This window comes from Anomaloglossus baeobatrachus, chromosome 10, assembly GCF_048569485.1.
Source record: "Anomaloglossus baeobatrachus isolate aAnoBae1 chromosome 10, aAnoBae1.hap1, whole genome shotgun sequence".
NCBI lineage: Eukaryota > Metazoa > Chordata > Amphibia > Anura > Aromobatidae > Anomaloglossus > Anomaloglossus baeobatrachus.
The window spans coordinates 59,809,872-59,831,782 of NC_134362.1; the positions used below are offsets into that span (position 1 = coordinate 59,809,872).

A 21,911-nucleotide genomic window follows, 5' to 3' on the forward strand; every position below is an offset into this window, starting at 1 on the left:
ACAAGGTTCTAATTGCTCTTAAGAAGCCGCCTTTCGAGCCTAGGAAAGATTTTCCCTTTCCCACCTTTCACGGGAAGTGGCCTCTCTAGTACGGTCACGGCTCTTAGGAGAAGTTTTCGAGCTAGTAACGCTCTCATACAAATCTTACTTCCTGGTCCTTTACCAGGACAAGGTAGTTCTGCGCCCGATTCCGGGATTTCTCCATAAGGTGGTATCCCACTCTCATCTCAATCAAGATATCACCTCACCTTCTTTGTGTCCTCATCCAGTCCACCAACTTCAGAAAGATTTGCAGCTGTTGGATCTGGTGAGAGCACTCAGGTTCTACACGGATGCACTCTTTGTCCTTGTCGCTGGTCGGCGTAAAGAGTCGCAAGCTTCCAGATCCACCCTGGCTCGGAGGATCGAGGAACCAATTCTTGAAACCTACAGTTCTACTGGGCTTCCGGTTCCTTCAGGGCTGAAGGCCCATTCTACCAGAGCCGTGGGTGCGTCCTGGGCATTACGGCACCAGGCTACGGCTCAGCAGGTGTGTCAGGCACCCACCTGGTCGAGTCTACTTACTTTTACCAGGCATTATCAGATGCATACCTACGCTTCGGCAGACGCCAGCCTAGGTAGATAAGTCATTCAGGCGGCGGTTGGCCACCTGTAGGAGAGGGCCGTTTGACGGCCCTATCATGGGGTATTCTTTTACCCACCCAGGGATTGCTTTTGGACATCCCAATTGTCTGGGTCTCCCAATGGAGCGACAAAGAAGAAGGGAATTTTGTTTACTTACCGTAAATTCCTTTTCTTCTAGCTCCAATTGGGAGACCCAGCACCCGCCCTGTTTTCTCGGGGTTTTTTTCGGTTTTTTCGGGTACACATGCTGTTAATGTGGAATGGTTTCAGTTCTCCGATGTTCCTCGGATTGAATTGGTCCTTAAACCTGTTATTGGCTTTCCTCCTTCTTGCTTTGGCACTAAAACTGATGAGCCAGTGATCCCACTGGGGGTGTATAGCCAGAAGGGGAGGGGCCTTACACTTTTGAGTGTAATACTTTGTGTGGCCTCCGGAGGCAATAGCTATACACCCAATTGTCTGGGTCTCCCAATTGGAGCTAGAAGAAAAGGAATTTACGGTAAGTAAACAAAATTCCCTTCTTTTACACTGCATGTACATTTGCTCATGTTTAGGGCATAAAATGTCATGGCAGTGGCTGCTTCCTAAAACTTAAACTCAAAAATCATTGTTTTTGTTTTTTGTTTTTTTTTTTTTTTTTAATCATTTTGTCACGGCACATGAAATCATTTTCCCGTACAAAAACTAAGATTGCCTTCATCTGTAAGGGGTTAATAAAAAATAATCATGCATCTAGATTACTATCCTGTATCGAGGCAGCGCTGCTAACCTTGCTTTCTGCTTCTTTCTCCTTACAGAATGCCAATTCCTGCCCCGTGGACAGAATCACCTTTTCATGCATTCATATTAGGGCTCATTATGGTGGAGATATCTTGAAAAAGGTGAATATATGGCCTTGTTCTTAGAGATATTGTTATGTTTGGCTTTTATGGATATAATGCTTTTTATGTTCTCCATAACCATCAATTATGTGTCGTATAGACGCTGGAGTAATAATTTCTCTCTCTTCCTGTGCTTTTGATGTAGGTCCCAATACAAAGTAAAGTAGATGAGAGTTTGGTAGAGGAGGACCCTACAAACTGTGAAGTTTGTGGGCGTAGTGACCGAGAGGACCGTCTGCTGCTGTGTGATGGCTGTGATGCCGGGTATGTGCCTTCTACAATGTGGGACTTGTTCTCTGGTTCTCCCCTGGATCTAACACCTTGGGTTTGAGGCCAAGTCTATGACCCTTGGGCTTTTCTTTCTTCATGAGTCTGTGGGTGGGGGGGACCAAGCGTGAGCAGGGGACACAGGTCTTCAACAATCAGTGGAGGACCTAGCGGTGGCACCTATCTTGTGAACAGGTGACAACATCTGGGATATCCTTAGTAACCATACTTCAATTCTTTTTTTTGTAAATCAATAGTAAATACGAAAATAAGAAACTTTGTAATATCTTATCAGATAAATCTGCTTCCTTCTCATTAATACCATTGGGGACACACCGTGGGTTACCATTCTCTGCCACTAGGAGGCTTGACACTATCTGAAACAATGTTTCTTTGGCTGTCGAGAAGTGTTCAACATCACTCTGCTCAGGGCCTCTGGTCTTTTGAAGAATCTGAATGACCAGGTCCCAAGACTCATGGACCTTCATGGTAGAAGTTCTGGTCACTCCATGGGCAGAGTTCGATCTTCTCTATCTCTACCGTCCTCTACCTCTCCTACATTGTGTTCTCAAGCAAGTCAAATGGAAGGCTTTCCTGCTATCCTCTTAACTCCTGTATTGGCCTCACCGGGTATGGTCCTCTGACCTTATTCATCTGGTCACAGGTGTCCTGTTGCCCTTCCACTCTTGTGCCTCTCCATGCAGGCACCCGGTGGAACTTTGGGATCTCTGTCTGGATCAGTCTGCCCTCCATGAGTTTCCCTTCGAGCCTGTTCATAGCATCTCTTCTAAGATCCTTTCGTGGAATGTGGCATTCATGGTGGCCATAGCCTTCATTCATAGGGTGCCTGAGTTGGCTGCCCTGTCCTCCAGGACTCCCTTTCAGGTCCTTTGGCCTGTTCCATCATTTCCTCTAAAGGTGGTTTCCACTATCCACGTTAATGATGACCCTGTGTTTCCCCTCCTTTTTTTTTTTTTTTGTCCATCTCCATTTCATCACTGGACGTGTTCTTTTCATTGTCCAGATCTAGTTAGAGCCATCAGGACCTAGCGTTCAGTTACAGAAGCTTTTTAGCTTTTCGATCCTCTTCTCTTTTCATGATTCAAAACAACCCACAGAAGGGTTTTTCAGCCTCCAAAACTACCAAAGCTCAATGGATTAGGTCAGCTATCGCGGAAGCCTAGAAGTCCAAGGGAAACTCTCCTCCTCTTTGGGTCACAGCTCATTCCACCAGGGTGGTCGGTGCCTCCTGGGTGGTCAGGGCTCTGCTGCAAAGCTGCCACCTAGGACTGTCCATACCTGTGTGACATTTTACAAAATCTACTCCATGGCTTCTGCGTATGCTGGCTGATTGCGGAAGGTGCTGCAGCGGTGAGAATGGTCCGCTGTTGTTTTTCCCACCCAGTGGGACTGCTTTCAGATGTTCCTACAGTCATGTGCCCCCCATGCTATTAAAGGGAACCTGTCATTTAGTTTCTTTATCGTTCCTATGGGAGACCCAGACATTGGGTGTATAACTTCTGCCTCCGGAGGACACACAAAGTACTACACTAAAAAGTGTAGCTCCTCCCTCTGAGCATATACACCCCCTGGAGAACGAGATCTAGTCAGTTCATTGCTTTGTGTTCAGGAGGCACACATCCACACATGCATTCTCATCTGATTTTTCATTTTTGGAAAGAGTTTGAAGAAAAGCGGGTCCAAGCCTGGACTCCCGGCATGTCCCTTCTCACCCCACTGTCGGCGGTGTTGTTAAGGTTGATTCCAAGGCTGGAGCCTTACATGCCGTGCTCCTTCACCATCCCTCGGGCTCTGGCTTGAAGTGGGAGCCAGCACGGTTCTCCATGCTTTGCAGGAGACCGGTCTCCATCCGCAGCCCTTCAGGATCCTGCTGGACGGAGCACTCATCCCCAGGGACTTGGAACCCTGCGTCTCAGCAAGCTAAGTACCTGAGACATTTATATTCTGGGGGTCCCTGTACTTTATTATGGTGGGAGAGTGTGCTGTGTAACTTTTCTGACATTTCCGGCCGGTTCTCTGGCTGTCGCCTGAGAACCGCGCCGATGGTGCCTGCGCGCCGGCCGCATCGCTCAAATATAGGCCCCGGCTTCGCCGGAGGCCTACTTTCGATTTCACTGCCCTCGCATGTCAATCATGCAGAGGGACAGTGCGGCTCCGCCCAGCGGCCGTTCGGCACAGGGGAGGGACACTCCTCTCTGAGTACATGTCCCCTCCCCTGTAAGTCTCCTTGGCCCTCCAGATCCCGCTCTCAGAGCAGGTCCCGCCCCCTCTCCTCACTCCGGCGCCATTTTATCAGCGTTTTTCTCTGCGATCAGCGCTGGCTGCAGCATCCCTGCTAAGCTGCTTGGGGGTCCGGGCTGTGGGATCTGGAGGGCACACAAACGGTCTGGTAAGCCACAACCTCCAGTTGTGGACCTTCTTATATACTCTCTGGGGGTCATTCTGGCTCAGAGCCCCCACTCCAGCAGCATGTCTCACACAAGGAGCAAGGCTGTACTCAGTATGCACTGTATGTAAGCTCATACTGCCTGAACCGAGCACATATCCACATTGTGATGCCTGCTCTAACCTGACAATGCCTCAGCCTGGAATCGCCCCCCCAGTGGTCTCTCCGGCTGCTCCGGCTCCGGTGGCTGAACCCCCGGCTTGGGTAGAATCCTTCTCTAGGTCAATCTCCCAGTCTTTTGTCGACTCCATGGGACAGCTGTCCCGGACGTTGCTGAACATGCATCAGCCCCCTTCTCAGGGCGCCTCTGCTGCTAGGGCTCTCTCAGCGGAGCTCACAGAGGATTCTTCATATGGTCCCAGACCCCGTCCTCCTAAGAGGAGACGTAGGGCTCCCTCCCCTTCCTCGTCTCGCGGCTCTGCTTCTGAAGCTGACTCGCCGGACGGGGAGGATGCCTTTACAGGGGGCTCGGAGGCTACCTCCATGTGCCCCATTGATTTGTCCGAAGGTGACTCAGATGTTAGTGATTTGATTGCGTCCATTAATTCGGTACTGGACCTCAATCCGCCAGTATCAGAGGAGCAACCCTCTCTGGCAGAAAAGCACCAGTTTACCTTGCCTAAGAGGACAAAGAGTGTGTTCTTTAACCACTCCAGTTTTCAGGCCGCTGTGACCAAGCCTAGGGCCTGTCCTGACAAACGCTTCCCAAAGCATGGTTCTGATGACCGTTTTCCTTTTCCACCTGAGGTGGTCAAGGAGTGGGCTCATTCACCAAAGGTAGACCCCCCCGGTGTCTAGACTCTCAGCCCGGACTGTTGTATCAGTGGCTGATGGCACCTCTCTTAAGGATTCCACTGACCGCCAGGTTGACCTTCTGGCCAAATCTGTATATGAGGCGGCAGGGGCCTCGTTCTCCCCATCTTTTGCAGCAGTGTGGGCTCTCAAAGCCATCTCTGCTTCTCTAGAGGAGATGCATTCCCTCGCCAGAGAATCTATGCCCGAAATGGTTGCCTTAACTTCCCAAGCTTCAGCTTTTTCATCCTATGCCATGTCTGCCATGCTGGAGGCTTCTCACCGCACTGCGGTGGCTTCGGCTAATTCCCTCGCTATCCGCCGGATCTTGTGGCTTCGAGAGTGGAAGGCAGATGCTTCTTCAAAGAAGTACCTTGCTGGGCTCCCATTTGCTGGGTCCAGGCTGTTCGGTGAACAACTGGATGAAATTATTAAGGAAGCTACTGGCGGGAAGAGTACTTCCATGCCACAAACCAAAACCAGGAAACCTGTCCAGGGTAGGAACCAGTCGAGGTTTCGTTCCTTTCGTTCCTCCAACTGGTCGTCCTCTAAGCCCTCGGCCTCGTCCACTAACTCAGCCAAGGACCAAAAATCCAACTGGCGCACAAAGGCGCGTCCACAGAAGACCGCAGGAGCTGCTGCCACTAAGGCAGCCTCCTCTTGACTATCTGTCCGCGCCAGCAACGTCCTTAGTCGGTGGCAGGCTCTCCCACTTTGGCGACGCGTGGTTTCAACACGTCTCCGATCAGTGGGTGCGGGATGTCATCTCCCACGGCTACAGGATAGAATTCTCTTCCAGCCCGCCAAACAGATTTTTTCTGTCAACTCCCCCCTGTTCCAATGCCGCCGCCTTCTCTCAGGCCGTGGCATCCTTGCAGGCCAACGGAGTAATTGTACCGGTTCCCGCCCGGGAACGGTTCAGAGGTTTCTACTCAAATCTCTTCCGAGTCCCCAAAAAGGACGGTTCCTTCCGGCCCATCCTGGATCTCAAGCTTCTCAACAAGCATGTTCAGGTGCGGCATTTTCGCATGGAATCCCTGCGGTCAGTCATTACCTCAATGACCCAAGGGGATTTCCTGGCATCCATCGACATCAGAGATGCCTATCTGCATGTGCCAATTGCAGTTTCTCACCAGCGTTGGCTACGTTTTGCAATCGGAGAGGAACATTTCCAATTCGTGGCTCTCCCCTTCGGGTTAGCCACGGCCCCTCGGGTATTTACCAAGGTCATGGCAGCAGTGATTGCGGTTCTGCACCTCCAGGGGGTGGCAGTGATTCCTTACCTGGACGACCTTCTAATCAAGGCTTCATCCAGCGCAGACTGTCAGCGGAGTGTCTCGCTCACTCTCGCCACTCTAGCCCAATTCGGGTGGCTGGTCAATCTGCCCAAATCCACTCTGACTCCGACCCAGAGGCTCACGTACCTAGGGATGCAGTTCGAGACTCTGCCGGCACTTGTGAAGTTGCCCTTGATCAAACAGCAGTCCCTCCAACTGGCGGTGCGCTCTCTGCTGAGGCCCCGCCGTTATTCCATCAGGCACCTGATGCAGGTGCTGGGTCAGATGGTGGCGTCCATGGAGGCTGTTCCCTTTGCCCAGTTCCATCTGCGTCCTCTGCAGCTGGACATTCTCCGCTGTTGGGACAAGCGGACTTCCTCCTTGCACAGGCTGGTAACTCTGTCGCCACAGACCAGGAGCTCTCTTCAGTGGTGGCTTCGGCCCCTCTCTCTGTCTCAGGGACGCTCCTTCCTGGCTCCGTCCTGGGTGATTCTCACCACGGATGTCAGTCTGTCCGGCTGGGGAGCGGTATGTCTCCACCACCGAGCTCAGGGCACTTGGACTCCGTCCGAGTCAGCCCTTTCAATCAATGTGCTGGAAACCAGAGCCGTGCTCCTGGCTCTCCTAGCTTTTAACCACCTATTGGCGGGCAAACACATCCGAGTCCAGTCAGACAACGCGACAGCGGTTGCCTACATCAATCACCAGGGCGGGACACGCAGCCGCTTGGCAATGTTGGAGGTACAACGCATCCTTCAATGGATGGAGGACTCCAAGTCCACCATATCCGCAGTCCACATCCCAGGCGTGGAAAACTGGGAGGCGAGTGGTCCCTGCATCCGGCAGTGTTTCAGTCAATCTGCCGCAAGTGGGGCACTCCGGACGTGGACCTAATGGCATCCTGTCACAACAACAAGGTTCCGATTTACGTGGCTCGCTCCCACGATCCTCAGGCCTTCTCAGCGGACGCTCTGGTTCAGGACTGGTCCCAGTTTCGTCTGTCCTACGTGTTTCCCCCTCTAGCTCTCTTGCCCAGAGTCCTGCGCAAGATCAGAATGTAGGGCCGTCGGGTCATACTCATTGCTCCGGACTGGCCCAGGCGAGCTTGGTATCCAGACCTGCTCCATCTGACGGTAGAGATGCCGTGGCATCTTCCGGACTGTCTAGACCTTCTCTCACAAGGTCCGTTTTTCCGCCAGAATTCTGCGGCTCTCAGATTGACGGCGTGGCTCTTGAGTCCTGGATCTTGACGGCTTCTGGTATTCCTCCTGAAGTCATTTCCACTATGACTCTGGCCCGGAAGTCTTCCTCGGCCAAGATCTATCACAGGACTTGGAAAATTTTCCTGTCCTGGTGTCGCTCTTCCGGCCATCCTCCTTGGCCTTTTTCCTTGCCGACTCTACTGTCCGGTCTGCAGCTGGGACTGTCCCTCAACTCTCTCAAGGGACAAGTCTCGGCTCTGTCAGTGCTGTTCCAGCGGCGTATCGCCCGGCTGGCTCAGATCCGCACCTTCATGCAGGGCGCGTCTCACATCATTCCGCCTTACCGGCGGCCCTTGGATCCCTGGGACCTCAATTTGGTCCTCACAGCCTTGCAGAAACCCCCCTTTGAGCCTCTTAGGGAGGTTTCCTTGTTTCGTCTTTCACAGAAAGTAGTCTTTCTAGTGGCCATAACTTCCCTCAGGAGAGTCTCTGATTTGGCTGCGCTCTCTTCGGAGTCACCTTTTTTTGATTTTCCATCAAGACAAGGTGGTTCTCCGTCCGACTCCGGACTTTCTCCCTAAGGTGGTTTCTCCTTTCCACCTTAACCAAGACATTACCCTGCCTTCCTTTTGTCCGGCTCCTGTTCATCGCTTTGAAAAAGCGTTGCATACTCTGGATCTGGTGCGGGCGCTCCGGATCTATGTGTCTCGCACCGCTGCTCTTAGGCGGTGCACCTCTCTTTTTGTGCTAACCACAGGTCGGCGTAAGGGCCTCTCTGCTTCTAAGCCGACCTTAGCCCGTTGGATTAGGTCGGCCATATCCGATGCCTACCAGTGTACTCGGGTGCCTCCCCCGCCGGGGATCAAGGCACACTCGACCAGAGCTGTCGGTGCCTCTTGGGCTTTCAGGCACCAGGCTACGGCTCAGCAAGTCTGTCAGGCTGCCACTTGGACTAGCCTGCACACCTTTTCGAAGCACTACCAAGTGCATGCTCATGCTTCGGCAGATGCGAGCTTGGGCAGACGCATCCTTCAGGCGGCTGTCGCCCATTTGTGAAGTTAGGCTCTGCCTACTTCTCATTTTTTCTGTTTACTCCCACCCATGGACTGCTTTGAGACGTCCCAATGTCTGGGTCTCCCATAGGAACGATAAAGAAAAAGAGAATTTTGTTTACTTACCGTAAATTCTTTTTCTTATAGTTCCGTATTGGGAGACCCAGCACCCTCCCTGTTGCCTGTTGGCAGTTTCTTGTTCCGCGTGTTATCACCGGCTGTTGTCGTGGACAGAGTCTCCGGTTGTTCCGGTTCTTGCTCTGTTTTTACTTGTGGGTGGCTATTCTCCTTCAGCTTTTGCACTAAACTGGCTAGATCTGGTTCTCCAGGGGGTGTATAGGCTCAGAGGGAGGAGCTACACTTTTTAGTGTAGTACTTTGTGTGTCCTCCGGAGGCAGAAGCTATACACCCAATGTCTGGGTCTCCCAATACGGAACTATAAGAAAAAGAATTTACGGTAAGTAAACAAAATTCTCTTTTTTTTCCTTTCTTAAACCAAAAATATCACCTTCTGCAGCTTCTGGGCTGCATTCTAGGATGGAGCACCTTGTTGCAGACCCCTAAAAGAACTTTATAAAATCTTACCGTTTCCTATGCAAAGGAGTTTGGTTGGCCAGATGGGCGGGTTCAAATTCGGCTCCTGTCTCCCCTCCTGCCACTGTTCGCCATCCCCAGTCGCCGTCTTTGTGCATGCTGCTGGAGTCTTGCGCAGGCACATTTCGCTGTGCCCCTATCTTGCGGCTGAGCATAGAGATTCCCTCGCGCGAGCGCCGGTGATGTAGCTGCGCAGGCGTGAGATCATGAGCGACGCTGTGTATGACCTCACCAGCGTCATCCTCGTACTCACCCATAATCTCGTGCCTGCGCAACTACATCACCGGCGCTCGCGCGAGGGAATCTTTATGCTCAGCCCCGCGATAGGGGCACAGCGAAATGCGCCTGCGCAAGACTCCAGTAGCATGCACAAAGACGGGGGCAGCGTCATCCATGTAAACCATGCCTGGGGACGGCGAACAGTGGCAGGAGGGGGGACAGGAGCCGAAATTAGAGCCCGCCCATCTGGCCAACCAAACTCATTTGCATAGGACACAGATTTTATAAAGTTGTTTTAGGGGTCTGCAAGGGGGGCCAGCAACAAGGTGCACCTTCATAGAATGCAGCCCAGGAGCTGCAGAAGGGGATATTTCTGGTTTAATAGAGAAAAAAACTGATGACAGGTTCCCTTTAAAGAGATGAGTGGAATTTTTTACTTTTAACATAAAATCTTTTTTTTTTTTCTTAAATACATTGGGAGACACCGTTCCCACCCTGTGCCTAGTTATCCTGCCCCGGGGTCAGTTCTCATTGCCTGTGGTCTCGCTGGTATTCTTCCCCAGGTTTCAGGTCATGTTGGTTCCTGCTAATGGGGGTTTTTCATTCTCAAAATTCTTTATTCATGGGTAAAATGTGTCTGCAATGAATACAGATGCTCTCATTTCTGAGCTGACAGTTGGTGCTCGTAAAGTTCCGTCATTCATCTCAGATGAACTTTCAGCAGAATTTCTACCTCCTCCATAGAATGTTAAAAGCACCAACTGTCATCTCTTATCTCATTAATGGGAAAATCTTGTCTTCACTGAATACAGACTTTAACCATAGATTGAAAGTGAAAGATCAGTCCAGGAGGAGGAGGAAGCGGATTTCTCTGATTTAAAGATACTTTACAATATTGCTTATTTTCTTGTGTACTATTAATTTATGAAATATAAATTATAAGGACGTTTACTCCTTTTTAATTCTTTTTCAAACTTGATGTAAATTTTTTCTTCTTGCACCGATGTGACTTTCCCACCTCCTTCCGTGACAAGCTCTCTTCCTTCATTAGTATTTGATCCTTCACTTCCATGCCATTATTTTTCTGAGACCACATAGTGCAGCCCATAATCCAGTACTTAGGGGTTTATCCGTCAGCAGGTTTTTGCTATATAATCTGAGAGCAGCATAACACAGGGAAGGAAAACCGAAGGCTGTATCACTTACTGGGCTGCTTGGTACCGTTTTCATACAATCCCTGTTTTTTCTGATATAGATGTAGCAAAACTAAGACTTCTGGGCCATGTATAACCCCGCCCACACCCCTGACAGGCAGCTTCCTGCATACGGTGAATTGTCAGCAAGCTGCCAATCTGGTGGGGGGGCGGGGTTACACAGATTAGCTTGTGCACTTAAAAAAAAAAATATGTCCTGCAGTGATAATCTCCTGCTAATAAAACAATGATTGTTTTGACACTACAGCACACATTCTAGTAAGTGACACCTCCCTGGAATCAGGCTCTAGTGCCCTATATTATGCTTCTCTCAGATTAAATAGCTAAAACCTTCTGGCAGATTTCTTTTAAAGTTGAATCTACAGGAAAAAAAGACTTGTAAAGTCCTAATTTTTAATAAGTCAATTGCTAAAGTGACTTTTAGCCCCAAATACATGAAATTAAAGGGGTTGTGCCACAATACAATTTACTGTTATCGCTGCAGTTTTCTTGTAAACGAGATATTTTTGTAATTTAAATGTATTAAATATGATGCCCCATTTAAAAGCTGTTTAATATGGCGCCCCCTAGTGTTAGTACTACTGGCCGCACTCTCCGTCCAGCTAACACTCTTCTGCTGGCTGAATATGCCCAGTTTCCTCTCTATCTGTGAAATGGCCGCCTCCGCTATGTAGTCCTCTGCGCGGGTCAGGATCTCCTACAGCGGCATGTGCTGGGAGTCTGAAGTCCCTGTGTACATAGTGACGTTCCCAGCACATCACCCGGGCAGGGCGTCTCCCCCTGTCACCTGCCGCAGCAGCTATGATGAACATTACACCCTCCAGCCCGCCGTCCTTGCAGTGGAAACGAATCTGCAAATAAGACAGCGGCTTCCTTGTCCTCTCACTCGGTGCTGGCTGTGCAGAGCGCAGGAATTGTGAGGAGTTTGTCCTCTGATTGCTGCACTGTGCATAGGCAGTGACTAAGATCTCGGCCTTGCTATGCAGTAGTCAGATGACATACTCCTCACAACTACAGTGCTGTGAGAGGACAAGGAAGCCGCTGCCTGCTGAACTGAACCAGCTCTTGCATGTCCCTGCGTCTCCCGCTGGTAGCGGTCTAATGCTCCTGGCCTGGTTCCTGGCTCTCCTCCCTTATGTCCTCCGTTCCCCAGCTCCTGACCTCTGTTCCCTCATGTTTTCTGTTCCCCAGTTCCTTGCCTCTCCTCCATTCTCCAGCTCCTGACCTCTCCTCCCTCATGTTTTCCGTTCTCCGGTTCCTGGCCTCTCCTCCCTCATGTCTTCCATTCCCCAGCTCCTGGCCCGTCCTCCCTCATGTCTTCCGTTCCCCGGATCCTGGCCTTTCCTTTCTCATGTCTTCCGTTCCCCAGGTCCTGGCCTTTCCTTTCTCAGGTCTTCCGTTCCCCGGATCCTGGCCTTTCCTTTCTCATGTCTTCCGTTCCCCGGATCCTGGACTTTCCTTTCTCATGTCTTCCGTTCCCCGGATCCTGGACTTTCCTTTCTCATGTCTTCCGTTCCCCGGATCCTGGACTTTCCTTTCTCATGTCTTCCGTTCCCCGGATCCTGGACTTTCCTTTCTCATGTCTTCCATTCCCCAGCTCCTGGCTTGTCCTCCCTCATGTCTTCCGTTCCCCGGATCTTGGCCTTTCCTTTCTCATGTCCTTCGGTTCCCAGGTCCTGGCTCTCTTCCCTCATGTCCTTCGGTTCCCAGGTCCTGGCTCTCTTCCCTCATGTCCTTCGTTCCCCAGGTCCTGGCTCTCTTCCCTCATGTCCTTCGTTCCCCAGGTCCTGGCTCTCTTCCCTCATGTCCTTCGTTCCCCAGGTCCTGGCTCTCTTCCCTCATGTCCTCTGTTCCCCAGGTCCTGGCTCTCTTCCCTCATGTCCTCTGTTCCCCAGGTCCTGGCTCTCTTCCCTCATGTCCTCTGTTCCCCAGGTCCTGGCTCTCTTCCCTCATGTCCTCTGTTCCCCAGGTCCTGGCTCTCTTCCCTCATGTCCTTCGTTCCCCAGGTCCTAGTCTCTCCTTCTCTTCTTAGGCTATGTGTCCACAGTAGAATGTACCTGCGGATTTTTCTGCATGAAAATCCGCGACTTTCGCGGCAAATCCGCACCCGCGGATTTTGATGCGGATTTTTTTTTTTTTTTTCCCCCATTCTATACCCAAAATCCGCAACAATAATTGACATGCTGCAGATTTTTCCGGATCAAAATCCGCGGCAAATCCGCCGCGGAAAAATCCGCAGCATGGACACAGCATTTCCAAAATGCCATTGAAATGGCTTGGAAGTGCCGCTGCTGCAGATTTTCGGGAAATCCGCGGCAAATCCGTGGCAAAATCCGCGGTAAATCCGCAGCGTGGGCACATAGCCTTAGAGCTGGGAGCGGAGACCATGAACAGGCAGCAGCTTCTTTGCCTGTTGCTCCTGACCGTGCAGAGCGCAGCAGTTGTGATGAGTTTGTCATGTAACTTGTACTATGCAGAGGCAGGGACCTTCATTCATTACATCGCTCTATCACTGGCTGTGCATAGTGCAGCAATCAGGAGAGACTCATCACAACCCAAGCCACTGAGCTTATTACTGTCTGCACATCCTGTCCACACTCCATCAGGCCTCCCAAAGCTTCTGCCTCTTTCACTTGGACTTTGTGAGAACAAAGACTTCTGAGGATTTTCCCCAGTTTTAACAAAAAATAATAAATAAATAAAAAAAATCAGTAACATCGTTACATTTCATGGCCCAGAAAAAAATGTGTAAAAAGTATTAAAACCCTTTGTTCTGCAACCAGCAGCATATTTTTGTTGCAGAAATTTCTGCAACTGAAAATCAATGTATCTGACTGGGCTGTTGCAGAACTTTCCCCAGAAGAATCAGAAGCATGATCTTCACCCCTAGGCCTCATTCACGCGGGCGGTGGTCGGATGACAGGCGGCCGTTTTTTCACATGCTTGTTTAAACAAGGACATGTGAAAGAGGCCTTTAGGAAGGTGTTTGACAAATGAGGTTTCTCCTTTACCCAGGAGCTTCCCTAATTTTGCAGGAAAGTTTTCAACTTTTGAAAATGTACCATGATTATTGCACATAGTGTAGGTCTCACAATTTGTTCACAAATAATACATTTAGGAAACTTATCTGTGAGCTTCTTTTTGGACATCAAAGCAGTTTTACTGTCCGAATTGTGAGTTGTACATTAATCCGACCCCCTGAAAGCTTTTTCCATGCACCCTATCATATGTCGTGTAGTGAGATGCTTTAGTATTTGGATGTTATTTGTTTAGTTCAGACACTGGATGGATAACCCTTCCGCTAACACATGTTTTAGGTACCACATGGAATGTCTCACGCCCCCCCTCAACGCTGTCCCTGTGGATGAATGGTTCTGCCCAGAATGTGCCGCCACTAATCAGCCAGATGACGGTAATTCCTAACTTTTATATATAGGGGGACAGGAGCTCGGGGTTAGTTTTTCTCTGTCTCTAATTGATTCGGATTGGGGGAGAGGCTGGGCGGAGGAGAGGGAGAGGCTGGGCGGAGGAGAGGGAGAGGCTGGGCGGAGGAGAGGGAGAGGCTGGGCGGAGGAGAGGGAGAGGCTGGGCGGAGGAGAGGGAGAGGCTGGGCGGAGGAGAGGGAGAGGCTGGGCGGAGGAGAGGGAGAGGCTGGGCGGAGGAGAGGGAGAGGCTGGGCGGAGGAGAGGGAGAGGCTGGGCGGAGGAGAGGGAGAGGCTGGGCGGAGGAGAGGGAGGGGCTGGGCGGAGGAGAGGGAGGGGCTGGGCGGAGGAGAGGGAGGGGCTGGGCGGAGGAGAGGGAGGGGCTGGGCGGGAGAGAGGGAGGGGCTGAAAGGGAGAGGCTGGGCGGGAGAGAGGGAGAGGCTGGGCGGAGCTTGTAACCAGTTATGTAAAGATTGTGCCCACATGAGGGTTTGTAGAATGGATGTTTGGGTCACAGACGGAAGACAAATAACACTGTGGATGAGTTGATTTTCACTTGGCAGGAGAACCTCAGTCTCCCAGCCCAAACCTAATCTCCTGCATTTCCATGTACTGCTTTGTCTGTACCATACAGGATACATACCGTATTTTTTGTTTTATAAGATGCCCCGGATTATAAGACACACCCCAAATTTAGAGGAAAAAACAATATGGGGTCCGTCTTCTAATACGGTGGTGTCTTACCGGAGGTGGGGGGGTCACAGGAGGCAGGGGCGGTGCTGGAGTAGGGCGATGCTGCCGTCGGTGCAGCGGGTGTCCCAGATATTTGCTGTGGACAGCAGTGCTGTGATGCAGGCTTCAAATAAATGGCACTCGGAGTCGACATGTGCGCAGATTGAGTTATCTGCTCAATCACAAGCAGGGATTTCATCTGCGGACGCGCCACCTCTGGGCGCCATTTTCCTTAAAGGGAACCTGTCAGGTGTAATATGCACCCAGAATGATGAGCAGTTCTGGGTGTATATTGCTAATCCCTGCCTAACCGTCCCTGTATACACTAACATAGATAAAGAGATCTTTAGAAAAAGTATCTAAAGATCTTTTATCGTATGCTAATGAGTGAGGGGACTAGTCCCCTGGGCGTTAGCTCCCTGGCTAGTCGGCTCCATTAGCATGTTAGTACACCCCTGTGGGCGTGCTATCATGCTAATGAATGTGCAGCATCAGAGGATATCACTCACCTCTCCGCTGCCATCGCGTCCGACACTTTATTTTGGCTCAATGCGCATGACCCCAGACTTTTACTCATGCGCACTATTTCAGTTTGAAGCCAGGACGCATACACCCGGCTTCATAGTGCGCATGACACAAACTCGGGTCATGCACACTGAGCCAAAATAAAGTGTCGGACGCGATGGCAGCGGAGAGGTGAGTGACATCATCCTGTGACGCTGTGCATTTATTAGTATGATAGTACACCCACATGGGGCCAACTAGCAGGGGAACTAGTCCCCTCGCTCATTAGCATACGATAAAAGATCTTTAGAAATACTTTGAGATCCCTTTATCTATGCTAGTGTATACAGGGATGGTTAGGCAGGGATTAGCAATATACCCATACCTGCTCATGGCTCTGGGTGCGTATTACACCTGACAGGTTCCCTTTAAGCCCACTGCTGGGAGATCAATGGGCCGGAGGCAACGCGTGTGCAGATGAGATCTTGAGCCAGGAGCTCAATCAGCGTACGTGCAGACTCTGGTGCCATTCTTTGAAGCCTGCTCTGTTGACATTCAGGATGGCAGCCCCTGCCTCACCGCCTTGGTGCAGCACAGGGGACAGCACCCCACCCGCAGCATCATCCCTGCATCCTGTGACCCCTCTCCACCACGTTCTAGTAAACTACATTTGGATTATAAGACGCACCCCTCGTTTTCCTCCCAAAATTTTGGGAGGAAAAGTGCGTCTCTTATAATCCGATAAATACGGTATGTTTTCCCACATTTAAATCAGACTGATATAACATTTGCTGTAGGCATCCTTTTTAGTGTGGAAAGTAGAATAACTTCTGTTAGTGTACAGCCGGCTAAAGTGTGTATAAGGAGTTTATGGGGCATTAATGAAAGACATTACACATGTACATGCACATCGCCGATTCCACAATAAATGGCCTTGAGCTCATTATATACTTTGATATAAACACAATCAAAATAATTGTATTGGACTATGTCTCTGTTGGAGACTATATATATATAATGCACTCCATTTAATTTGTACAACCCTCCTAATGTACTTCTACCACTTTAGAATACATTATTACCGCCCCCCCAGCATTGCACCTAGAAACAAGCGCAAAGTGCAGACCACCCACATTAGTGACATTACCACCTTCACATCTTTACATCATCAGGGTAGTTTTAATACTAATATTTTTGTCCATTCCTGTTGTCCTAACCTGTGTGCATCTTAGGCAAAAAAATATGGTGTGTATGTATGTAGACTTATATATAATTTATATTATATCTCGCTATCAGTCATTAGTGTCCCTATACAGTGTGTCCACCCATATCCTATCCACCGCTATTAACTTGAGAACGGCGGCAGCTATAGGCATAGAAGTGGTGTCTAGGTATATTAAAGTAGCCATGCGCTACACAATGAAACCATCTATAGCGCCACCTGGTGGAAAACAACGGAGTTAGCATTTTTATTTTGAAAACTGAACAAGATAGAGAAAAAAAAGTGAATAAAGTTGTAGGGCATCATCAGTTCAATACGAATCGACACCTTGCATACAGAAATGCTATGATATGAAACCCATGACCCCCCCCCAAAACATTGAATGGTGGTCATGCATATGGCGCTCATTTAACTTGGATGCTCAAAGTGTCCCCCGTCAGCTGCAATGCACATCTGGACTCTGGACAGCATACTGTATCTTGCTGCACGTTGTGCAATATGGTAGGTGACACGTTTGCACAAGCACCTGTGATACATCGTCGTAGGTCCTGCAATGTTGGTGGAGGGGTCGCATACACCTGCTGTTTGATGTGACCTCACAGAAAGAAGTCCAATGCGGTCAGGTCAGGTGAGTGTGGAGGCCAGTCCACACAGCCACCATACCCAATGACTTGTAGGAAGGTCTCCATGAGGTATCGCTTCACGTCCGCAGCCTTGTGAGTTTTACACGTTCTAATCATAGCATTTCTGCATGCAAGGTGTCGATTTGTATTGAATTGATGATGCCCTACAACTTTGTAATTCACTTTTTTTTCTCTATCTCGTTCTGTTTTTGAGATAAAAATGCTAATGCCGTTGCTTTCCACCAGGTGGCGCTATAGGTGGTTTCATTGCGTAGCGCATGGCTACTTTACTATACCTAGACACCACTTCTATGCCTATAGCTGTCGCCGTTCTCAAGTTAATGGTGGTGGACAGGATATGGGTGGACACACTGTATAGCACAATAACTTTTAAAACATAGCATTCATAGGGAATCCTGCTTCAGAATTCCAAGGAAGAGAATACACGGATATGGCAATAAAATCTATTTGTTATTAAATGTAATCATTAAAAATGCCAGAATATCAGTAGGTGACTATGAATAGGATGCAACACATTGACAAATGCATATGTAAAGTATATTATGTAGAATACAGAGTCCCATTATATCATACAATACAGTGCAAGCCAGAGAATGCACTAACAATATAGAATTGACCTAAATACTAATCTTTCTACTAAGCATCTCCTGAAAGGGCTTAAAGGGAACCTGTCAGGTGCAATATGCACCCAGTACCACGAGCAGTTCTGGGTGCATATTGCTAATCCCCGCCTAACCGTCCCTGTATACACTAGTATGGATAAAAGGATCTTTAGAAAACATATTTCCAAAGATCTTTTATCATATGCTAATGAGCGCGGGGACTAGTCCCCTGGGCGTTGCTTCGCTTGCTAGTTAGCCACATTAACATGTTAGTATGCCCCTGTGGGTATGCTATCATGCTAATGAATGTGCAGCGACACAGGATGATCTCACTCACCTCTCCGCTGCCATCGCGTCCGACGCTGGATTTCGGCTCAGTGCGCATGACCCCGGAGTTTTGGTTAGGCAGGGATTAGCAATATACACCCAGAACTGCTCATATTTCTGGGTGCATATTGCACCTGACAGGCTCCCTTTTAAGTGCAAGTGGTGAACAGGGACATCTAGTGGTTTGTACACCAAATTACACATTAATTACACAACTGGCACTCCATAGGACATATATAGGAGGTCTTGCATTAGTTTCATGAAATACCTGCATAATTCTACGAAGGCTCACGTCAGAGCCAAGGATACAAAGTGTTCAAAAGGGAGTAGGAAGAGAAGAAATTACCCACCTCGTTGACCTATGATGTATCGGACTGGAAACTTCTTTTGGGCAGTATCTGGTGTGACCACCATTTGCCTCATGCGGTGTCACATTCACATAGAGTTGATCAGGTTGGTGATTGTGGACTAATGGTCCACTCCTCTTCAGTGGCTGCAGAGTTACTGGATATTGACCACGCTGTCATATACGCTGATCCAGAACGTCCCAAGTATGCTCAATGGGTGACCTGTCCGGTGAGTACGCTGCCATGCAAGAACTGGGTGTACTCCGCTTCCAGGAATTGTGTACAGATCCTGGCACCATGCGGCCATGCAGTAGCATCTGCAACATAAGCTGATGGTTGTGCATGAGGATCTCACCACGGGATCTCTGTGCCTTCAAAATGGATGTACTGCCAAATTCTGACACTTCTTTTGGTAGAGAAATGAACACTCAATTCACGGGCAGCATCTCTGGTGTCCATTCCTAAGTCAGCAGCCAAAGGCACATTGCCTCAAAACCTGCGTGATCTGTGATTAAAACTGCACATCTTAGAGTGGCCTTTTATTGTCGCCAATCTAAGGCACACCTGTGCAATAATGCTGTTGTCTAACCAGTATCTTGATATGTCACACCTGTGTGGTGCAGGGATTATCTCAGAAAGAAGTGATCACTAAGGCTGCTTTCACACATCCGGCTTAAGCTCTGCGGCTCAATCCGGCTGTGCAAGCTATGCAACGGATGCGGTGAACACACCGCATCCTTTGCATAAGTTTTTCCTTTGCGGGCAGTCCGGTTTTTGCCGCTTGCGGCATGCTACTGAGCATGCGCAGTGGCAAAAACCACATGCGGCGGCTGGATGCGGTTATTGCCGCATCCTGCCGCCATAGGCATGCATTGAAAAATGCGCCGCATCGGACGAATGCGGCGCAATGCGGTTTTTTTTTTTTGCCGCACGAAAAAACGTGCCAGGCAACGTTCCATCCGGCCGCCGCATCGGCTAAATCTGCCGCATGCGGCAAAAACCGGATGGAACGCGAGCCCATGCGGCACTAATTAAAGTCTATGCAGAAAAAACGCAACCGGCAGCAAAAAACAACTGTTGTGATTTTCCTGCAAAGTGCCGGATTGTGCCGCATTGCAGAAACCGGAGGTGTGAAAGCAGCCTTACACAGATTAGACAAATTTGCAAACAATATTTCTTTGTCGCTCCATTGGGAGACCCAGACAATTGGGTGTATAGGCTATGCCTCCGGAGGCCGCACAAAGTATTACACTAAAAGTGTAAAGCCCCTCCCCTTCTGCCTATACACCCCCCGTGCTCCCACGGGCTCCTCAGTTTTTTTGCTTTGTGCGAAGGAGGCAGACATGCACGCACAGCTCCACAGATTGGTCAGCAGCAGCTGCTGACTATATCGGATGGAAGAAAAGTGGGCCCATATAGGGCCCCCAGCATGCTCCCTTCTCACCCCACTCTTGTCGGCGGTGTGGTTAAGGTTGTGGTATCCATTGCCGGTACGGAGGCTGGAGCCCACATGCTGTTTTCCTTCCCCATCCCCCTCAGGGCTCTGGGTGAAGTGGGATCCTATCGGTCTCCAGGCACTGAGACCGTGCTTCATCCACAACTCCTGTGGAGCCTGCTGGATAGGAGCCGGGTATCGTTCAGTGACATGGCCCTGCTACTTGGAGGTACTCTGTATCCCTGTGGGGACAGCGCACAGCAACACTCCAGCTTTGCTGGGTGTGCTAGTGCACCGGGGACCGCGGCGCTGACCGGGTTAATATGTGCCATTACACACTCAGCGTTGCTGAGTGTGTTTATGTATAGGGACTGCCGCACTGACCGCCGCTGCCATGGAAACACCGCGGCGCGGCTGGGACTTGTAGTGCGCCGGGGACTTCCACGCCGGCCGCGCTTTTACGGCGGCCGCGTTCATTACTAGAGTCCCTGGCTTTTTGCGGCCTAGTTTCTTTTCTTCCCACCCCCAGCCCTGACAGGCAGGGGAAGGGCGGGACGCTGCACAGAACGAGCAGCACTGAGGGCTGGAGCATGCTTTGCATACTCCACCCCCCTCACTGTGCACAGTGCGGGCACCAGTTCCCGCACTTTCTGGGTCACGCCCACGGCTCCCTCCTCTCCTCAGGACGCCGGCAGCCATTCCTGTCAGCTCCTCGGACGCTGCAGAGGGGGACAAAGTCTGGGAGACCCAGGCAGGGACTCTGGTGACCGCACAACCGCTTTAAGCGGGTGGTAAGCAGCACCTGTGGTGCTAGCCCCATTGTGCAGTAGTGTAACATTATATGTTTATGGTATATATATTTTACACTGTATGGTGCACAGTTGATTTCTGGCTATATACCCTATTGTGTTGCTCAGGGAAGATAATAGCATGGCGCCCACGAAAGGCAGGGGTGCCAAAACACAGGCTTTTTATGCTGCCTGCGCCGCATGTACGACCCCACTACCGGCAGGTTCCACTGACCCCCATTGTGTGCACTGTTCGGCCCCTGTGGCACTTACTCAGCCAGAGCCTCTGCTAAGAGGGGCCCAGGGGGAGCCACCTGCTGACACTGTTTCAGGTGACGGGGACAGAGTTTGCAAAACTCTCTGAGACTATGGCTAAGATACTAGAAGCCTTGCAGTCCAGGCCGGTATCTCAGCACAGGGACTCTGTTGAATCCCCTGGCCCACCTCAGTTGGACCAACAATGTCCTCCCGGGGTATCTCATGGGTCCCAGGCTGAGGGTTCTGACACAGACCCCAGCCCCAGACCGACTAAGCGAGCTCGCTTAGAATTTCCCTCGACATCATCATATTGTGCAGGGTCTCAGAGGGGGGAATCTCTGGTTGATGAAGCGGAGACAGTTGATCAGGATTCTGATCCTGAGGCCGCTCTCAATCTTGATACTCCTGACGGGGACACCATAGTGAACGATCTTATTGCGTCCATCAATCTAATGCTGGATATTTCTCCCTCAGCTCCTCCGGCGGAGGAGTCGGCTTCTCAGCAGGAGAAATTCCGTTTCAGGTTTCCCAAGCGTACACAGAGTATGTTTCTGGACCACTCTGATTTCAGAGAGGCAGTCCAGAATCACCATGCTTGTCCAGATAAGCGTTTTTCTAAGCGCCTTAAGGATACACGTTATCCCTTTCCCCCTGACGTGGTCAAAAGTTGGGCTCAGTGTCCCAAAGTGGATCCTCCAATCTCCAGACTGGCAGCTAGATCCATACTTGTAGTGGAAGATGGGGCTTCACTCAAAGATGCCACTGACAGGCAGATGGAGCTCTGGTTGAAATCCATTTATGAAGCTATCGGCGCTTCTTTTGCCCCAGCATTCGCAGCCGTATGGGCGCTACAAGCTATCTCAGCAGGTCAAGCGCAAATTGACGCAGCCACACGCACGTCCGCGCCACAGGTGGCGTCCATAACCACTCAGACGTCGGCATTTGCGTCTTACGCTGTTAATGCTGTCCTGGACTCTGCGAGACGTACGGCGGTTGCAGCCGCCAATTCGGTGGTACTACGCAGGGCCTTGTGGCTACGGG

The 21,911-nt window shown here is 50.3% G+C and overlaps 1 protein-coding gene across 1 annotated transcript in view; it reads left to right on the top strand.

The window, feature by feature from the left end:
* Positions 1-21,911, top strand: part of PHRF1 (PHD and ring finger domains 1) — a 149,379-nt gene that overhangs the window by 24,727 nt on the left and 102,741 nt on the right. Inside the window, exons 5-7 of the mRNA XM_075326849.1 lie at positions 1,422-1,505; positions 1,651-1,769; positions 13,907-14,001. Of these exons, the coding sequence (XP_075182964.1) occupies positions 1,422-1,505; positions 1,651-1,769; positions 13,907-14,001 (298 nt within the window). The remainder of the gene's footprint in view (positions 1-1,421; positions 1,506-1,650; positions 1,770-13,906; positions 14,002-21,911) is intronic.